General features: G+C 41.6%; 2 protein-coding genes across 4 annotated transcripts; one reads left to right on the top strand and one right to left on the bottom strand.

Moving 5' to 3' along the window:
• Window positions 1-381: 381 nt before the first annotated feature.
• Window positions 382-5,207, top strand: LOC109484381 (matrilin-2-like). The gene is made up of 7 exons (XM_019787631.1): window positions 382-517; window positions 2,457-2,594; window positions 2,846-2,945; window positions 3,213-3,397; window positions 3,624-3,776; window positions 4,028-4,455; window positions 5,016-5,207. The coding sequence occupies exons 1-7, from the start codon at window positions 445-447 to the stop codon at window positions 5,205-5,207; spliced, it is 1,269 nt and encodes a 422-aa protein (XP_019643190.1). The 5' UTR covers window positions 382-444.
• A 664-nt stretch (window positions 5,208-5,871) lies between these two features.
• Window positions 5,872-13,729, bottom strand: LOC109484506 (F-box/WD repeat-containing protein 5-like). 3 transcript variants are annotated; one of them, XM_019787799.1, is made up of 9 exons: window positions 13,611-13,729; window positions 12,019-12,402; window positions 11,164-11,338; window positions 10,532-10,695; window positions 9,527-10,082; window positions 8,927-9,478; window positions 8,138-8,318; window positions 7,576-7,788; window positions 5,872-7,264 (listed from the first exon to the last, which is right to left on the bottom strand). In XM_019787799.1, the coding sequence occupies exons 2-9, from the start codon at window positions 12,397-12,399 to the stop codon at window positions 7,045-7,047; spliced, it is 2,442 nt and encodes an 813-aa protein (XP_019643358.1). In that variant the 5' UTR covers window positions 12,400-12,402; window positions 13,611-13,729; the 3' UTR covers window positions 5,872-7,044. The 3 variants fall into 3 exon arrangements, with proteins under 3 accessions (XP_019643358.1, XP_019643356.1, XP_019643357.1); XM_019787797.1 differs by having other exon boundaries at window positions 8,927-10,082; XM_019787798.1 differs by lacking the exon at window positions 13,611-13,729 and adding an exon at window positions 12,926-13,068 and having other exon boundaries at window positions 8,927-10,082.
• Between the last annotated feature and the right edge of the window lie 5,029 nt (window positions 13,730-18,758).

Raw genomic sequence — 18,758 nt, 5'->3', positions numbered from 1 at the left:
CAGTGTGTTCCATTGGGCACGCTACAACAACAGGAGTAGGCACAAAATATTAGGATCAAAAGAACGTAAAAGTTTTAAATTTGAATACAGTATATATCACTGCACTACTGGATTGCCTCAGGATGGTCGTTCACAAAGCGTCATCTAGCGGAGATACTTAACACTGCAGCTGTGAGCACCTAATGCTAAATGGTGCGTGACGCCTGGGGTGCGCATGGACCTCAAATTAGAGGTCAGAACAATTTAATACGTCATAGCAGTGGCGTTCTTGCTCCCTTTTCTTATTCAGATTAGTCAGACGTCAGAATTGTTCGGCGGGTTTTCCCAGATCAGTTTTTAGTCACCTACCCAGTGGCGCAATACGCCAGAGTGCAAGAAATAAGTTTGCAAGGTACAGGAACGAGAATTTTGTTAAGCGTGAAACCTGTACTGATCCGTAACAAAATGGCCAACAACTGGTGGTGGGCACTGCTACTTTTTGTAGGACTGTGCAACGGACCTTCTTTCGTGTTGGCAGGTAAGAAACTACTCGTACACTACTGTTTTTTCAGGAACTTCCTCATTGTAATTTACAAGCATCACAGCTAGAAGTGCATTTACTCACAAGTACCTTATTCAGAAAGGTAGATCCTCGTTTTATAGGAATCAACTTTAGTGTTTTATTTGAGGCTTTACCAATGAAAATGCTTAGCAGTGATTTTTGACTTGACTTGAATGTCATGATCATAACAAGAAGAGACTACATCTTAGCGTGATCTCCAACTTGATACACTTGTGGTGTGGACAGCCCGAAGCAAAATACGCGGCGTCAGCGAATCTAACTTGCTCTAAAAAGTTTAGCTAGCAACGTCCTGGAATATGTATTCACCATAGGGATTTTCGGTTGTTTAGCAAGAAAAGCATCCGCATAAATTTCTACGGGCACAAGTTTGATACTACAGTAATTCAAGTTGAAGCAGAACTGACATGACGGAAACGAATCGTTTATTTAATTAGACGGTGCTTATAATTAAATATGGCTTCCATCAAGGTTCTCTGAAGGAAGTAAACGTGAGAGTGGGTTCTTACGTTCACAGTAAGTACGGACTTAGAAATCTACCCATGGTACTGCGCATGCTGTGATTCTGTATGTTTGATTGATAAAACCCCCACTTGCCTTCGCCAGAATTACTTAGAAGATGAAAAAAAATCTAGAAATAGTAAATAAGAGTAAAAATTTGGAGAACTATAGAATAATGAGGCGACAAAAAACGGGACAATGCACATATCCATTTTGTTGTTTTTAGCGATGACCTCAAGGACGACGGGTTTTCGAATTAGTTCTAGTTCGATTGCCGAGGTCAAGGGTTATTATAAAACTATCTGTACGTGATGAAAGACTGATTGTTTGGATAATCAAATATGTAGCCTCTACGTTTTTGTCATCTTTATGTCGTGTTCTAACCGAAGACTTTTGAATTTGTTCCGCATAAGAACTTGTCGCGTTTCTTACTAATTAGCTAATGACGCATGAAGCTACATTGGGGGAACCCCTTCTAGCCCCCAACATGCATGTAGCACAACCGGGCCCTGGCTTAAATGGAGCTAGCCCCCTCTAGGTATGTTTCTTAGGTGCACGAAAGTAAGAAAGGTGCAGATACATAAACACATACGTACAGGAACGAATATACGAACATCAAAATAGGGGCGTGTATGTGATTTAAAGATACAGTCAACAATCGGTAACGGGGGCTGCCCTAATTCCGACCTATGTTCCATGCAAAAGCACATACCTTAGGTAATAGTTTATCTGACCAAAAATCCGCGCAACTTGAGCTGTAATATTGACAGATAAAGATCGCAACGATCAAAGCTGCACGGTTGTGTATTTCACTTTGGTGTACGGCGCCTTGCACCCAAGCGTAATGCTAATGGTTCCCGAAACTTACGGCAGGTTTTTGGTCATTTTGCCGGTGGAACGTTCTATCGCAAAAGGGGTGCCCTTATTACAACCTAGTGTTTCACACAGGTCGATCTGAGAAAAGAGTTTAGAAATTATAATACACAAATTATGACTAAAACAATCTATAACTGTTTTTCTGTCCCAAACAAGCAAGTCCTCTTTTTACGATTACGCGACGTGCTCCGAAGCGGCTGTTTCAAAAGCAAAACCTGCATTTTTGACACGCTCGACGACCCCCGAACAAGCGTCAAATTAAAACAGATTTTTCACTCGTCTGTTGTCGGAGCGTACGAACTAAAACAAAGTTTGTAAGTTTGACATTATGAACACAAAAACTTTGTCCATTCTTGAGGTTATTTTTACTCACGTGCTCCCATGCATAACGCCGCAACAAGGATTTTTCAAACTAGTTTGGTATTAGGGGTGGGTCGGAATTAGGACCACCCCCGTTAACGTACCTTTCAAAATCAGAACCAGACAACAACTCTTGAGTGCGCTGTGTTTCTGCCCCTAGCCTCTGGCGATGCCGGTGACATCATGTTTGTGTTGGACGGCTCCGGTAGCATCAGCGCAGAGGACTTTGGCAGGGCGAAAACTTTCATCAGCCAAGTTGTGGACGCTTTCGACATCGCTGCTGACTTCACACGCGTAGGTAAGTACATCATGACCAGTGGTATCCCAAGCTCTAATCGTATAGCCCTATATAAACATTATTAAAAGTTGTAATATCAAAATTCAAGCTTAATACTAGACAAACGTCGAATGCAAACTTTTTCAACATAACTAATGATTGCTTTGCAAAACTGGCCAACAAATTAATGTTTTACCCAATCGAATATTTATATCTAACTAACTATTTATCTATCTGTCATCTATTTATCTATCTAACGTTATTGTACGCAGGTCTGGTTCAGTTTGGCTCCCTGTTTCGGGAAGAATTCGCGCTGAATGCCTACTCTGACAAGACGTCTTTGCAACAGGCCATCAGCAACATCGACCAAATGTAAGAAAAGGGGAAGAAAAGGAAAACAGGCATTGTAAGATAAGCCCTGATATGTACAAATGTAGGATAGTGTAGGAAAGAGTTGTAATTGCGGCAGTATTTGGTGATCAGGTTCAATCTCAGTGTACGCCTGTTTGTTTTCAACATTTGGTAACTATTTTCTAGTATTGAGTACTTGAAAAGCAATTGTGAATGCGAGCTAAAATTCTAAGTATTGTATTCACCATTTTCTTTAGTTTAGATAATCACTTTTCACTCTTCTTTCAGAGGAGGAGGGACTCTCATAGGCCAGGTCATTCACTACCTGATCGGCACAAGTTTTACGGAAGCCAAAGGGGCGCGGCCACTATCGGAGGGGATCCCCAGGATAGCGGTTTTTATAACGGACGGGGCAGCGAATGACAACCCAGATACCGTACTACCACAGGCAATATCTGCCTTACAAGCATCTAGTAAGAATGACTCATTCTAACATTGTAAAAAAAATCTTTTGATCTTTTGTCTATTAAAGTTTGGGGAAGGGGACAACTTTGATAGTCGCCGCTACACACTACTATGCAAGCTTTTTCAAGGTAATTTGATACATGTAAGGTATCAATTCTAGGTATCATCTATCAGTTGATGTTTTGTTGTATGACTCCATAACAAAACTGTGCTTGTTTCTTGCACATGCTGTAGCCATAATTCCATTCTCCATTGGAGTTGGCAATGACGTGAACGCGGACCAACTGTTAGCAGTGGCAGGAGACTCAGATCGGGTGTTCCAAGTCGGTACTTATTCTGTCATCGACAGCATCCGGGAGCTCTTGGTGGAGAGAGTGAGGGTGATAAGTGAGTATATTCATGTCATTCAGTCATGCTAGATCTGAAACAATGTGTACCAGTCATCTCCTAGACGGCTGATTGGTTGGTTGGTTGGTTGGTTGGTTGGCTGGCTGGCTGGCTGGTTGGTTGGTTGGTTGGTTGTGCAGGTAGCTAGTCTGTACCTAACCTATCTGCATGATTAAGAATAAACCAGTAAGAAATTGTATATTTTACTGCTACTATCAACCACCAACAATGTATCATACCCTTTGCTGCAGTTGAGTCACCGTCATCACCAAGGCCAGAACTGCCTCTGACGTCACGACCGCCGACCATGGCACCTACCAGCACACAGCGTCGGACTACACAGAAACTGTCGACACCAAGGGCAACTACACAGAAACTGAAGACGACATCAACAGCAACTACACAGAAACTTATGACATCAACAGCAACTACACAACATTCGATGACATCACCAACAACCCAAGCAATGACACCGATCACAATGACTCAACTTATAAACACATCAACAGCAACTATCAAAACTAAGACTGCCACGCCGACCAACACGCTGTACTACATCGCTGGAGGGGTAGGGGGCGCCCTTCTGCTCATCGTCCTAGTGGTTATCATCATAGTGGTGATCAAGTGCCGCAAACGTCAGGACGACGAGCCTGAAGCTCCTCAGGAGGATCCATTCAAGGTTTGTTTACGTCTAACTCATACCTCTGCACTAATAAACACTTACTTAATATGCATTGCACAAGAAAACAAGGTTTATGTTTTGTGTTTGGATGTAGCTATATAGCTGTAGTTCAAACTCAAGCTGCATGCAGCAATATGCAAAATGTACAAAGTGTCCATGGACATGTCATGATAGACCATTTGTGTCATTGTAAAGGAAATCAATAGTGCAATATCTTCCAAATGCTGGCTTTTTCTTCAGTTTTGATTTCTATGTTGTTTTTTGCCTTTAACTTTAATTCTACATCTTAGCTGCATCTGTATCAATTTTTTTAAATTGTTTTCCCAGATTGACTTCACTTCATTTATCTTCGATTGCAATTGTTTAGAGTCTTTAATGTTGAATAAGTTAATTTTAACGTTGTTTGCTAAATGATGACAACTGTTAATGTATAATCATTTTATAGACAATTCAACCCTCCACAGCTTCCAGGAGGCATGTATATCTTTTGCTATTCTTTTATAAAGAACTATTAAAAAGTCTACTACTACATTTCTTCATTTTGTCACCTGCATTAGAGAGAAGAACTTGGTCCACGAGAGTTTGTGTTCAACAACCCGGCGTTCGGCAGCTCAGACCAGGTCCCGACCAACCGCTGGCAGGAGGCGGCAGGGTACAGCGACCCCGCCCCGGAGGAACCTGTCTACGTCAACACCACATTCAGCGGCGGAAAAAACACACAGGAAAATGAGTATGTCTACCGGGGGTAACTCTGATCGTAAAAAAAATAGTATCATAGTCCACATATAAAAAATTAGGCTTAACCTTATATAGTTACTGTGTATATGATATGGATAACTACAGCATATAATGTATGGTAAATTGAGGAAGATATAAGGTTAGGTACATAGTACAATAGGTTCAAATCTATACACCATTGAAATTACATTAATTTAGGAATTTATCACCAAAAATAAGAAATAGTCTAAATACACTGTGTGACCCAATCTGGGAATTGCATTTCAACCAATTGTGAATTGAGAGTGTTACATAACTTGAAGTAAATACAAACTTACATGTACATGTAGTGGTGTGTTATAACAAACACTTGGTTTGGCAAATATAGTTATATATGTATATTAAGTATTTTATAGGAAATGCAGCGCAACACATGAAATAATAACCTTTATGTGTGTCCAATACATGTATTTTTGAGGCACTATGTATACAAGGTGCTATATGTATATATGTTAAGTTGAACAACACGTGTATGTAAATGAAAGGCTACAAAGGAAAACATAAATAGGAAGTTTAGTAATGTAGATTGTAGTGTGACGTTGGTCCTTGCTATCGTAGAATTGTGTATGTTGTACTTTATGGAAATGAAAGAAGAAAAGTGAAATGCGTATACTGCAAATGTCTTAGAGGAAAAAGTCGTAACAAGTGCTATGGTATCATTTGAAGGTGTCTTTATTTCTTAGAGATTATTATCATGCATATACATCAATGTACATATTGTGATAAATCAAGAAATAAGTAAACATTCAATAAAATACAACTGGATTTGACAAATAACACTGTTTTCATTGGTGAAATATTAGAATCAAAATAAAACTTGATGAGATTTTTTATGAGATTCAGTGTCTAAAATTCAACTTAGGTCTCTTTGGGGAATAAATAAAAACAAAATCAATCGAGTAGCCATTGCCAAATCATCCATTTCACCTCAACCATATTTAACCCTCCTCAGTCTAATTCACCCTGGAACCAGAACAAATGTGATACCCTGAAGCATTCATAGAGTAGAAAGGGTTAATGAAAAAAGTCGTCATATTTCCTTGCTGTAACAATGTAATGTAATACATTACCCTGCAACAGTTAGAGTCAAGTCAAATATTATATTTTCCTACAATAAAGAAACATATGCAAAATTGTATAGCCCCAGTAATAGATAGCTCTGAATCAAATTATATTTACAAAGAATTAAGTGCAACATTTTAAGCTGATTTATTTGTAAACCAAGTACCTTTGGAAAGGTAGTGTAGTGTGCCTTTGAATTCCTTTTTTTTTTCTACTAAGAGAACTTGAGGGGAACAAGCAAAAATAAAACTGATTTGTCTAAGACCTACTGAGTTGTTGTGATGTTTAGTAACAACAGCTTACAAAAGCCAGTCAACAAAGAACAGAGAAGTACGGAAATAAATAATATTAGTAAGTACATTTGCATTGATTCAAGTGTTGAAACATTACTGTTATCCATGGCTATTCTCCACCATATATAACAAACATCCTTCAATAGTCAACCCAAACTTGAATTATAACAACCTCTAACCCAAGACAAGACATGCACAAACACAATACTGTTGAAGTATATAGGAGAAGTATTCTAGCTTTAATTTAAATATCAAAACCTTTCTTTATATTGAAGCTTTTTTCAGCAGTGAAGGTAATTGTCAATATCTACAGTGATACCAGACAACTAATTACAAATGTACAATTTTTGGCAAAACAGACAGTTCCACAAGCAATGCAGAGGACCAAAATATTGCATTTTGCAGGCTGCAACAAATACATAGCACAAAATTTTCCTTGCTTTTCCAGCTCCTACTAATTTGGTGTTTTCAGCGTATCTTGCTTTTCGTTATGTTCGTGCTGTTTCCGACGCGACCGCCAGACTTTCAGTGTGAAATCGTCGCTCGCGGTGATCAGCATCTCGGGATCCTGCGGGTTGAAGGCGACGGAGTTCACCACGTCCGTGTGCGGCAGTTTGGCGAGAAGTGTGTTGTAATGACGGTCCCAGATGTAGCCATTGTGGTCTTCTGCTCCACTGTACAACATACAAAAAAGGGGGAAAACTTTACATTACCGCTACATTACACTGAACAACTTGATACACCTAACCCTTGAACATGTAAACATTGTTTAAAGCTGTCTAATGATAATGCTCTTACTGTACTTGGTGACAGCGAGTTCCACTCTGTGATATACATATATATAGTTATAGAAAAGAATGAATTTTGGTTCTTGGTTGATAACTCTGGTACATGAAGGCATGACTACTAGCATTTCTTGTTCTTTTCTGAGCTGGTATTAGGCATTAGTACTTGGTACGTCCACCAGTTGATTAGTCAAACAAACCTTGCAACAAATTCATTGGCAACGTCCAGGAAGATGAAGAAACATTCGTCGTTGGGAGTCTTGGCCTTGTGACTGGTGTATATCCTGTCCACACGACTCATGGTGGTCAGATCAAACACGTGCATCTCAATCTGCTCTGCTATTGGTGGAGGCTCTAACGGTTCTCTGATCGTGTAACCCTCCGGCCAGGAACGACTGTTTACAAACAGGTATCTGAGGGGGAAAAAAAAGACAAAGTGGCTGATGGAAAAATGCAAATTAGAAGGAACATTCATCTGTGTTGAGACTACACATACCTGTATCCAAATTTTTGTAGTTTGGTCCGACATTCTGAGCAAAACAAGCTGGAGACTTACCATTAGGCTGTGTACATGTACAACCTATTTTAGCTGCAATCTCTTTCATTCTCTCCACAAATAGTGGATAAAAGAGCCATGGGAGCTAAAATACAGATACACTTGGGTGTGTACAACTTTTCAATACAGAAAAGTACCAGTACTTGACTTATTCTCAGCTACTTTAAATGCTGAGAGTGATAATGGATAAGAAGCCCCATGCACACCTGTGATCAGGAGACAGCCCCATGCCGATGATGTGCCCGTGTAACTCGATGATCTGGTCCACGCTGTCAAACTCCACCAGGTCCTGTCCGTCCATCCCGTGGAAGCCGTGCAGCGCGTTCTCCTGTAGCAGAGTCTTCGGGTCCTTCATCACCTTCTGCTGGGGGCGGATCCTCTTAATGCCTATAAACACAAACAGGAAACTGTTTTAATGAACGGATACAAGATCATAGGGATCATGTATGAAAAGAATAATTTCCAAGCACATCTTCTGTTGGGGACAGATCCTCTTAATGCCTAGACAAACACACACAAGGACACAATTTTAATGAAGTTTTATAGGACACAAGAAGTATGAAAAGAATAATTTCCAAGCATATCTTCTGTTGGGGACAGATTCTCTTAATGCCTACAAACACACACAGGGACACAGTTTTAAGGAAGTATTTTAGGACATTTGATAGGAATTTTAATCTACTGAGCTAAACTAAGAAACACTTAGTCTGACTGGGGGTTGATAAAGATAAACATACATAAAAAATGATATGTCAATCTACAATAACAGATGATTACATAGTAAAGTAAGTTATCTTTATTTAGGTCAGAGTAAAGAAAAGGCACTGCAGCTAGCCTTAATCCTTTCTGGTTGCATTGACTGATTGAGAAGGCAGATATCCACAGTTTAAATGTCCTGAGAGCTTCCATAGCATACCGGTAGAAAGTCAAATACTAGTAGCTCAAGACATTTAGCACAATTGTAGGAACACTATTTGAAGAAAGGCAGCCCATACCTATCTGGTGAGGTGTGTAAGTCTCGCTGCCTGTTGTGAAGATGAGGTACTTATCGCTCGCTGACGGCCGCCCGCCGTGGTCTCTGTATGCCACGTCGATGTTATCGTACGAGGCCAGGAGCTCGCTGTGCTCTCCACTGTGGCTGGCGCCGCTGGAAAAACTGTTCTGACTTCTCCCGCCCTCCTTCCCTCTCTGCGTGGGGCTGTCCTTCTGCGGGGATGTGTAGTACGAGGCGCGCGGCAGGAGCTCCTGGTGCGGGAGGTAGTCATAATCCACCCACATCTCATCGCTCTCCTCATCATAGTAGTAATTATAAAACAGATCGTCAGGGCCCATCGCAAACGAGTCATGAGAAGTAGAAGAAGACCTTGCAGTTGATTCATGGGAAGGTCCTGCTGCAGTTGCATCATGGGAAGGTCCAGCAGTTGCATCATGGGAGGGCCCTGCAGTTGCATCATGGGAAGGTCCTGCAGTTGCATCATGGGACGGCCCAGCAGTTGAATCATGGGAAGGCTCCACAGTTGTATCATGGGCAGGCCCTGCAGTTGCATCATGAGAAGACCCTGCAGATGACTCATGGGAAGGCTCTGCAGTTGCACCATGGGAAGTTTCAGCTGCCCTGTACTGTTCCCAAACGTGTGGTCCAACATTTTCACCGCCATCGCGAGTGTCATCGTCTTGCATTGCATCATGGGATTGTTCTTGGCTTGTGGTACTTGTGGCTAGGTTAAGATTTGATTGTTTTTTAGTGAGTGGAATGACGCTGTCATCCTTACTGTCTGTTAAGTCTGTATCACTCTCAGCAGCAGTTCCGTCCCCACTTCCCTTGCTCAGCGTGGCGACGTCACCGACAAAGTCCGTGTTAGACACCCCCCCTCCACACGTGCACCCTGCCCCCATGTCCCCATCACTAGTCCCACACTGATGTCTTATTGCACTTTCTTCTGATTGGCCAGCCCCGGCGTTCACGGCCTCCGCGCTGCCAGAAGAGGTTTCCTCCTCCGATATGGGCTGGCAGGCGCCCGTCACGGGCCAGTGGGTGTTCACGGTCGGGTCTGCGTCAGTCAGGAAGCGGCTGCAGTCGGCGACTGTCACCATCCGTATCGTGCTGGAGTTAAAGTTACGGAACCTGAAGAGTCGCATCACAACGGACACCTGGGGAGAATGACATGGTTGTGTTACAAGAAGCAGCACCAAAAAAAACTCCTTTAATTTCTACATTTGTGTATTTGTTTCGAACTTCATTCTCTACTTGTTAAGCCTGTATGAAACAGAACACGGGTAGCCTCCACCAGGCCTCTTACTAAGGGGATTTGGAGAAAATTCTTAAGGAAATAGGGCCCACCTGGCCAGAGGAGTGGGTCCACAGCTAAGGTTTCATTTCCCCCTTGCACACTGGCAAATGAACTCTACTCCCTTGGCCAATTATTCCTCCTATTTGGCTAAATTTTACTGTTTTTGAACCCTTGTCGTTGTTATGTATCTGTATAGCCGGCATAACCGCCCTTCACGTAACAGGCATGCAGCAGGGTGGCAGCTGGCTATATTACACTGAACGACATTGTTGTTAGTCTGGTGGAGATTAGAAGACAGGAGCTACGTACCTGTTCTGAGTCGACCTCCTGCGTGGCCTTGTTGAGCCACAGGACGGAACATGTGGAGTCTCCCAGCCAGTGCAGGTTTCCTGACAGCAGGTACGAGTCGTCCAACCACGTGCCGAAAATGTCGTACGGCTTGTTCAACACACGCGCTTGTAACATGAACTCATCTGACAGAACAAACAACATATCAACATTCAATATATACTTAGAGGCAGGGATAGCCATGTGTTAGACTTCTGAAGTCATTCAAAGTGATTTCAGGGCAATAAGCCATGTCATTTTTAATGTAGTACTACATGTATGTAGTAATTTGTAAGCTGAATCAAAAGCCAAAAATGTTTGCGCTTGCAACATGAACTCGCAACATGAACTCGTCTGACCCAAACACATCATATAAACATTCAGGTGACCACAAATAAATACTTAAAAGTGAAGCAAAGATAGCGATATGTCAGACTTTTAAGTCGCACGTGGCTCAGGCGAAATGCATTTCAATTATTCTATGGAACACTTGGGAGCCCACGTGATACTAATAACCAAATAGAACGCCTGGCTGTACCGCTAGTTATCGCATGGGCCGGGACACACATATCAAGCGTTATCGCGGCCCAGGTATGACATAAAAAGGAATCTACCTTGTAAAGAGAAGACAGCGATCTCTCCAGACGTGCTGTGAGGACCGAAGTGAACCCCTGACACCAGCAGGAGGGTGTCCAGACTGTTGAACTGGGAGAACTGGGTGTACTTCCACTTGTGTTTCTTCATGTCTGCACTGTACTTCACCTGACATGGCCAGGACACTGTCCATACCTGTACCACATAACAAAGAACTCAACGTTTGTGTACTTTTATAAGTGACATTAGTGAGGTAGCCTTTGTAATGAAACTTAAGACTACCACAGTAATGTCCATTTATGCACTTCTTTGAGGAATAGGAAAAAGGAATAAAAGACTTGCTAGTTGTGATATATACCATGTTTTTCACTTTGATAATTGTTAACTTACAGCATTTATGGCCTCTATGTTCTAGGCATTTTGTTGTTGTTGTTTTTGCTCTTACATTAAGACTTTGAATGAGTCCACAGAGGATGTCATCCATAAAAATTTACTGTGGCCTTAGTCGCCTTACTTAATTGTCTCAAAACAAAGCCAAAGGCCGCTCCAAGGTTACAGGTTAAAAGGACATGAATAGGACGGAAACAGCATCTGTTTTCCCAAGGTCAGACCATTGTGCTTGAGCCAAACTGGACGTGCTAAGAGAGCAAGGTTTATAGACATTGTAAAATCTTTGATTTTAAAGCATTGAGCCAGCAATTAAGCTTCGAGTCCATTTATTATTACACTCACTCACTGAAAAAAATTATCTATTCAGTCTCTCTTCCATTTTTCAAAAACAAAGGAGCCATAACAGTAAGACAGCTACGTAACCAATTACTTATCGCAAATGCACATCAACTGTATTTTTCAGTTGGGGAAAAACAATGGCTTACCTTAATAAAACCGTCCTTGGAGCTTGAAGCGAACATTTTGCCATTATGTGAGAAGCTGACATGTAAGACCTGGTCTGTGTGTTCCTTCAGCGTCTCTGTCAGAGCCACCGGCGATAAGAAATGTAGTCTACGGAACTCTGACCGCCACGACGTTTTGAGCGGCGCCATGGGGATCGTTCTGGACACGGAGAACTCCGAGTACAGCAGGTCCTTCCACAGGAGGTCGTCTTGCGAGACGCGGTGCCATTTCTTGGAGGTGATTCCCGCCTTGGCGACTTCCTTAGAGTTTAAGAAGGAGAAGACGTGGAGGAGGATACTGTCGGGGAGGGAGAGCCACAGGTCCACCTCCGCTGGCGGCCATGTCATCATGGTGTTGGGCATCGTCTGGGGAAAACAGAGTTATGTTTCTTAAAGTGATATTATGTAAGATTTTCAATATTATAAACATCATTGTTTTACACATTTTCTTGTGCTATAACTTAAGCCTATCTGCAGGGTTCATAATGACATTTGGGGAGTAAAAGATCAACGTCGTTGCGCCGCACTGGAAAAGTGAAATAGTGACGCTAAATTGTTGAAAGTTGAAAATGACAATCTAGATGAGAAAATTTTCATTACTTATATTTACAGTTTTGGGCCAAGCATCTTACATAATATCACTTTAAAATCTGAGGTAGAAGTTTTGCACATTATCCTGTCTGTGTTTCCTGGACAAACATATGAAGTGCATACATGTACAAATATTGACAGCTACCCTTGTTTAATGCAAGGCATCATTGGGCATGTTTGGGCATGTTTTTAAAGCATGATATATCCATACAATTCAGAAATCTTGCATACTGTATTCAGAAATGTACATTACCATTGAAAATGTTAAATATCCATGAGTATGAAGATTTTTTCCTACCCTGTTTTTTTCCTTGTCCAGTTTGTCCTAACAAAAACTAAACCAATCCTTGGCTACAGACGGAATGACCCAGTGTCGTCCTGGTGTGAAAAATCAGAAGATTCCTATTTTGGGATTCCACATGAGGAATGGCGCTTCCCCGTCAGCTGTCCTAGCCCCGCCCCCTGTGGTTTGTTTCCATGGTAACAATGTCAATCAAACTGCTTCAGGCTGTCTGCACCCAACATGGGTGACAGGTGAATGCCCATATATGGAAGAGGTCATCTCGATATAAATAAGAGATTTGGGAAGTCCTTCGGAGTTTGAGAATGTGACTTGATCATGTTTCTCAGTGCAGGGAAAGTGGTCATATGATTCATTCATTCCTTTGTTCCTTCATTCCTTCACTCATTCTATTCTCTATAAAAATTCAAATGTTTACGCCAAATCTTTATTTTCTACCTCGCTACACCATATGCGGTTATCAATTCATGTTGTGTCAACTATCAAACACAGATGAAACGGCCGATATTATAAGGGTGCCTGATCCAAGTTAGGTAATGTTTTGATCACTGCCCCCCTCCCCACTTCGGAGCGGACGAAAATACTTTTCGCGTCGAATGTTCCCTCTGTGCCACCGAGCTAAAACATGGCAATCGGCGGTGAGGGCGGACGCAATAGTAAGAAAAAGAGAGAATGTACCTACCGATGTCTTCTAGTCGAAGCGTGTTGAAGAATTTCGGAAATATTTCACAAAATTCCACAATCTTCCGAACTAGTCTACTCTCTCCATCTTTGTTGCAAGGACGTCTGGGAAATGATTGATAGTCCAAATGTCAGCGGCCTATCGGAAGCGCCGACTAGCGGCCGATAAGAAACTGCAGTAAATTAGACTAATACATATCGTCGCGTCATAATCAAGCGATTCTTTCTGATTTGGGCGCAATTAAAGACTGATGACTTCCTCTTTGAAGAATCGTCAGAACCTTGCAGCTTAGTTGTCTGATATCGATACATTTAGTTTTCATGAACGTCCAAATTAGACAAAACTGTTTTAAAACTTATCGAAGGTAGTACATTTTGACCTAACGTTAACGTTAACGTTAACTTTAACATTAAATACAAACATATCCAAAATAAACTACATCATGACATACGTAACACAGTTTTAAGATGACGGGATTTCTATCACACCTCGGGATAAAAAAAAAAACAAAAAAAGAGGCAAAAGGATGAGTGTCGAGTTAGCCTAGCAGGCACCCACAGTCCACGGGAATCGAACCCGTGAACAGGCGTGGGTAGTTCCGAATCTGCTTTTGGCTCAGAGGAGAAGCCCGCTAGGCCACGGCTCACCCGATAATCACATACTGTAATACTGCTCTTATTATTGACCGGCCACTACACGCAACAATCCTTATGCTTGTGCAATACCTCGGGTACTAAGTTGACGTACACACTTTGCCCGCCAGATGTCGCTTCTGACATGTGTTTGATTCATTCCTGCACCAATGAATGCGTCAGCCAAAATAAAATCTTATTCAGTCCATGTTTAAAATGTAATGTTGACGCTTTTCTTGGAGTGCCAAAGAATATCTTCAATCAGATTATTGTACAGCAGTCAAATTATTTTACTGACAATATGGTCGCTGTTTTATCTCTTCATTTCTATCACTTTATGTAGAAATAGGTAAAAGTTGTCGACGTGAAAAAATAATGAAAAGTCCAAAGTAAACGCCGATCATCCATGGCAACGACATGAAAAAAACTCCAATTGCAAAAGGATGAGTGTCGAGTTAGCCTAGCAGGCACCCACAGTCCACGGGATTCGAACCCGTGAACAGACGTGGGTAGTTCCGATCTGCTTTCGGCTCAGAGGAAAGGCCCGCTAGGGCCCGCTAGGCCACGGCTCACCCGATAAACACATGCTGTAATACTGCTTTTATTATTGACCAGCCACTACACGCAACAATTCTCCTGCTTGTGCAATACCTCGGGTACAAAGCTGTCGTACACACCTTGTACGCCAAGTGTCGCTTTTGACATGTGGTTTGATTTATTACAGCACCATCAAACTGAACTGCGTCAGCCAAAATAAAATAAAGTCTTATACAGTCCATGTTTCAGACGTTATGCTGATGCTTTTCTTGGGGTGCTAAAGAAGATCTTCAATCAGATTATTGTACAGCAGTCAAATGATTTAAATGACAATATACGGTCGCCATTTTATGTCTTCTTTTCTGTCTCTTTATGAAGAAATAGATAAACGTTATCGATTTTTTAAAAAAGCAATGAAAAATCCAAAGTAAATGCCGATCACCAAGGTATGGAAAAAAATCCGATGGCAAAAGGATGAGTGTCGAGTTAGCCTAGCAGGCACCCACAGTCCACGGGAATCGAACCCGTGAACAGACGTGGGTAGTTCCGATCTGCTTTCGGCTCAGAGGAGAAGCCCGCTAGGCCACGGCTCACCCGATAAATACATGTTGCAATACTGCTTTTATTATTTACCAGCCACTACACGCAACAATTCCCCTGCTTGTGCAATACCTCGGGTACAAAGCTGACGTACACACTTTGTCCGCCAGATGTCGCTTTTGACACGTGGTTTGATTCAATACAGCACCATCAAACTGAACTGCGCCAGCCAAAATAAAATCTTATACAGGTGATAAAGAAGATCTTTACCCAAATTATCGTACAGCAGTTAATGATTTAACTTTCAATATGATTGCTATTTTATTTCTTCATTTCTATCTCTTTATTACTAATTGTGAAGAAATAGATAAAAGTTATCTATCAAAAAAAAAGAAAATTCCAAAGTAAAAATATCATCCATGGCAACGTCATGATGAAAAAAAAACTGCGATGGCAAAAGGATGAGTGTCGAGTTAGCCTAGCAGGCACCCACAGTCCACGGGATTCGAACCCGTGAACAGACGTGGGTAGTTCCGATCTGCTTTCGGCTCAGAGGAGAAGCCCGCTAGGCCACGGCTCACCCCGACAGCATAGTTCAGTAGAAAGACTGTTATTGCGCACACTTTATGGTGTAATTTCACGTCCCTGTTGTGCAATGTTTATGACATCATAACTGCGTTTCATAAAACAATCACTAGATGGCGTTGATACCGCTACGAGCGCAGGTCTATCGCTGAATGATCTGAGGAAATGGCTTCTTCCAATGAAAAGAAAGATTCGTGGCGTTTCTACCATGTCTACTAGGCATCCTTTCGTCTCATGATACGATATGATAGCACTCTGGTGGTCCAAGTTACTCTATAATTAATAACAATTACCACTTATACTTCGTAATTCCTTCTGATTGGATAAGTAGTTGGAAACCTACCTTATTAAATTACTATATGTATATTACAAGGGTTGATAACATTGATAATAGAAATACATATATATGCTGTCATCTCTCTCATTTACTAGCTATAGACAAGTACACAACGAAGAAAAAATGCGACGAGACACCATGACTGCAACCAGAATACTAGTAACCCAAAATAGTGGCAGCACAATATGTATCCTTGAACTTCAAAGTAGTAACGCTATGATTATGTAACAACACTATCTATAGAGAGCTAAATATAAACCTTACACTTGCATATAGGGTGCCGGTCTGACACCATTTCAGGTTTGAATTACAAGTACTGTACACGTAGTCAATTTCTGGCAGGAGTACAAAACGTTTGCGGGAAATAGGCTATTTCTGGAGCTGATTGCTTTACCACTAGCGTCGTGATCTCTGAACACAAAACGGTTGCTATTTTTAGCGACGCTAAGTACGATCGTCATGGCAACGTGTGGCTGAAAACATGTGTCGGAGCGAATCAGATGTATATGATTACATTAGAATATCAGAAGGGTGCAATACTGTGCCAGGGAAAGCAATGTTTCTCATCCCTAAATTATACAAAGAAATGCGTGGAATATTCGACTGTTTCTAAGTAGGGCGATGTTTTGTAAGAGCCATTTACGCATTTAATTTGTCTACTTGCGTCATTGTTTATATGAGACGTTTAATTGAATTAGAATATTTATTTCAGCACGACTGTGGGTGCATGGACCAAGCAGATGTAGGGTTCGGATCGAGCTCAGTAATTTACGTCTGTTTGGGCCCGCATTTTGTGGCCTCTACCAGGCTTCATTTTAATTCGGGAGGCGGCTGGAAAGGGTAGAAATTGGCCAAATACAGAGAGATAAAGTGCCGGGGGAGTTGGTCCGCTAGAAGAGTACAGTTTGCCGCTCCCGAACTGTACACTTAAAGCGGAGCAACTCCCCCGGCATGTTATCTCTCTATTTTGCCATGCAAATATTTCTACTCTTTCCAGCCGCCTCCCGAAGCCTGGTAGAGGCTAGCATTTTTACGTCTCTCTAGCCACTGGTTCAAGATTCACATCATAGTAAATGGGTGCAAAAAAGCAAGGGGTGTAAAAAAAATTCCGTAAACTAAATATGGTGAGAGAATCACCAAAACGTCTATGTGTTCATAGATCTATAGCCCTACGCAAATCACATAGGCAATTTTCAACTCCCACACTGTGCTTCGCCGCTGCCTGTATAGACCTACGTATGTAATGGCCTTGAAAACGCACGCTCTGACTTTGAGATGCGCGAGAGGCGCAAACAGTTTTCCAATACCAGTACAATTCCGTGCGTCCTTGAATATGCACATGCTATTATCTATAACGGTGGGAGGGCGGGTAGCTACGCGTAGGTGAATGACCGCACGGCTACTAACACCGCTCGCTACGTCAGTGACTGTAAACAAATCCAGATTTTACTTATAAGAATGAAATAATGACCTTTGTCAGCTATGTTTGTGATAGCCACAGCCATTTTGCTCTGTAATCTGCTACGTATACCTTGCCATGACGTTTGTCAAAATATGATATCAAGCCGCGTATACTAGTAACTCTAACCGTTATAAAGACCTACTCTCCAAGCAGAGGTTTGGGTTTGGGGCATGATTTAGGCGTGTTTTAGGCTTTTTTTTATCGAGATTTCTTTTATGCTCTGGAATCTTTTTTTTTTCTTTTCTTTCTTTTTTTTTTTTTTGGTTGGCGTAAAAAAGATTCCAGTCCAAAAAAGAAAGCCCGACATAAAAAGCCTATAAACGGGCCAAAACCCAAACCTCTGCTTGGAGAGTAATAAACACCCATGTCTACGTGACTTGCAACTTTCACACTTGAACACGTTGCACTGCGTTCAAATATTGACATCAAATACCAAGCTTCCGTGACGTACGAACTAGATCTTGTGACACAAGTTTCCCGAAAATTATATGTGGGCGGAGAATAATTACTAGTATTAGGATGGAACAAGACGCTGGGAATGATATTAATATAATCTGTATACCATATTACGGACCCACGGATGTGGTCACGGGAACAGTAGTATGTTGTTAAAAACGAATCATAACAAATCTGTGCAGTGTCAATGTGAGCGGTCGGCGTTAACCCGTTTTAAGTCGACCATTCCGGTTGTATAGGCAGATAGTTCTAACCTATATAGAACCATGCATGTCTACGTGACTCTCTTCTTTCACACTTAAAAATGTTGCACAACTTTCAAGTACATGTATTGACATCAGATACCAAGCTTCCGTGACGTACGAACTAGATCTTGTGACACAAGTTTCCCGAAAATTATATGTGGGTGGAAAATGATTATTAGGATGGAACAAGACGCTGAGAATATAATAAATATAATCTTTATACCATATTACCGACCCACGTATGTGGTCACGGGAGCATGTATGTTGTTAAAAACGAATCATAACAAATCTGTGCAGTGTCAATGTGAGCGGGCGAGCTCGACGTTAACCCGTTTTAAGACCATTCCCGATTAT

Source organism: Branchiostoma belcheri, unplaced genomic scaffold (genome assembly GCF_001625305.1).
Source record: "Branchiostoma belcheri isolate BF01 breed outbred unplaced genomic scaffold, Haploidv18h27 scaffold7, whole genome shotgun sequence".
Classification (NCBI taxonomy): domain Eukaryota; kingdom Metazoa; phylum Chordata; class Leptocardii; order Amphioxiformes; family Branchiostomatidae; genus Branchiostoma; species Branchiostoma belcheri.
Note: the sequence above shows the minus strand (reverse complement) of the source record. Positions and strands in the feature narration are given on the sequence as shown.

Excerpts from the sequence above, each read along its gene's own strand:
- LOC109484381 (XM_019787631.1), top strand. The coding sequence starts at position 445 with ATGGCCAACAACTGGTGGTGGGCACTGCTACTTTTTGTAGGACTGTGC. Across the intron at positions 518-2,456 it reads ACCTTCTTTCGTGTTGGCAG|CCTCTGGCGATGCCGGTGAC; the intron begins GTAAGAAACTAC and ends TTCTGCCCCTAG. Across the intron at positions 3,398-3,623 it reads ATCTGCCTTACAAGCATCTA|CCATAATTCCATTCTCCATT; the intron begins GTAAGAATGACT and ends CACATGCTGTAG.
- LOC109484506 (XM_019787797.1), bottom strand. The coding sequence starts at position 12,399 with ATGCCCAACACCATGATGACATGGCCGCCAGCGGAGGTGGACCTGTGG. Across the intron at positions 11,339-12,018 it reads CCAAGGACGGTTTTATTAAG|GTATGGACAGTGTCCTGGCC; the intron begins GTAAGCCATTGT and ends TATGTGGTACAG. Across the intron at positions 10,083-10,531 it reads AGGAGGTCGACTCAGAACAG|GTGTCCGTTGTGATGCGACT; the intron begins GTACGTAGCTCC and ends CATTCTCCCCAG.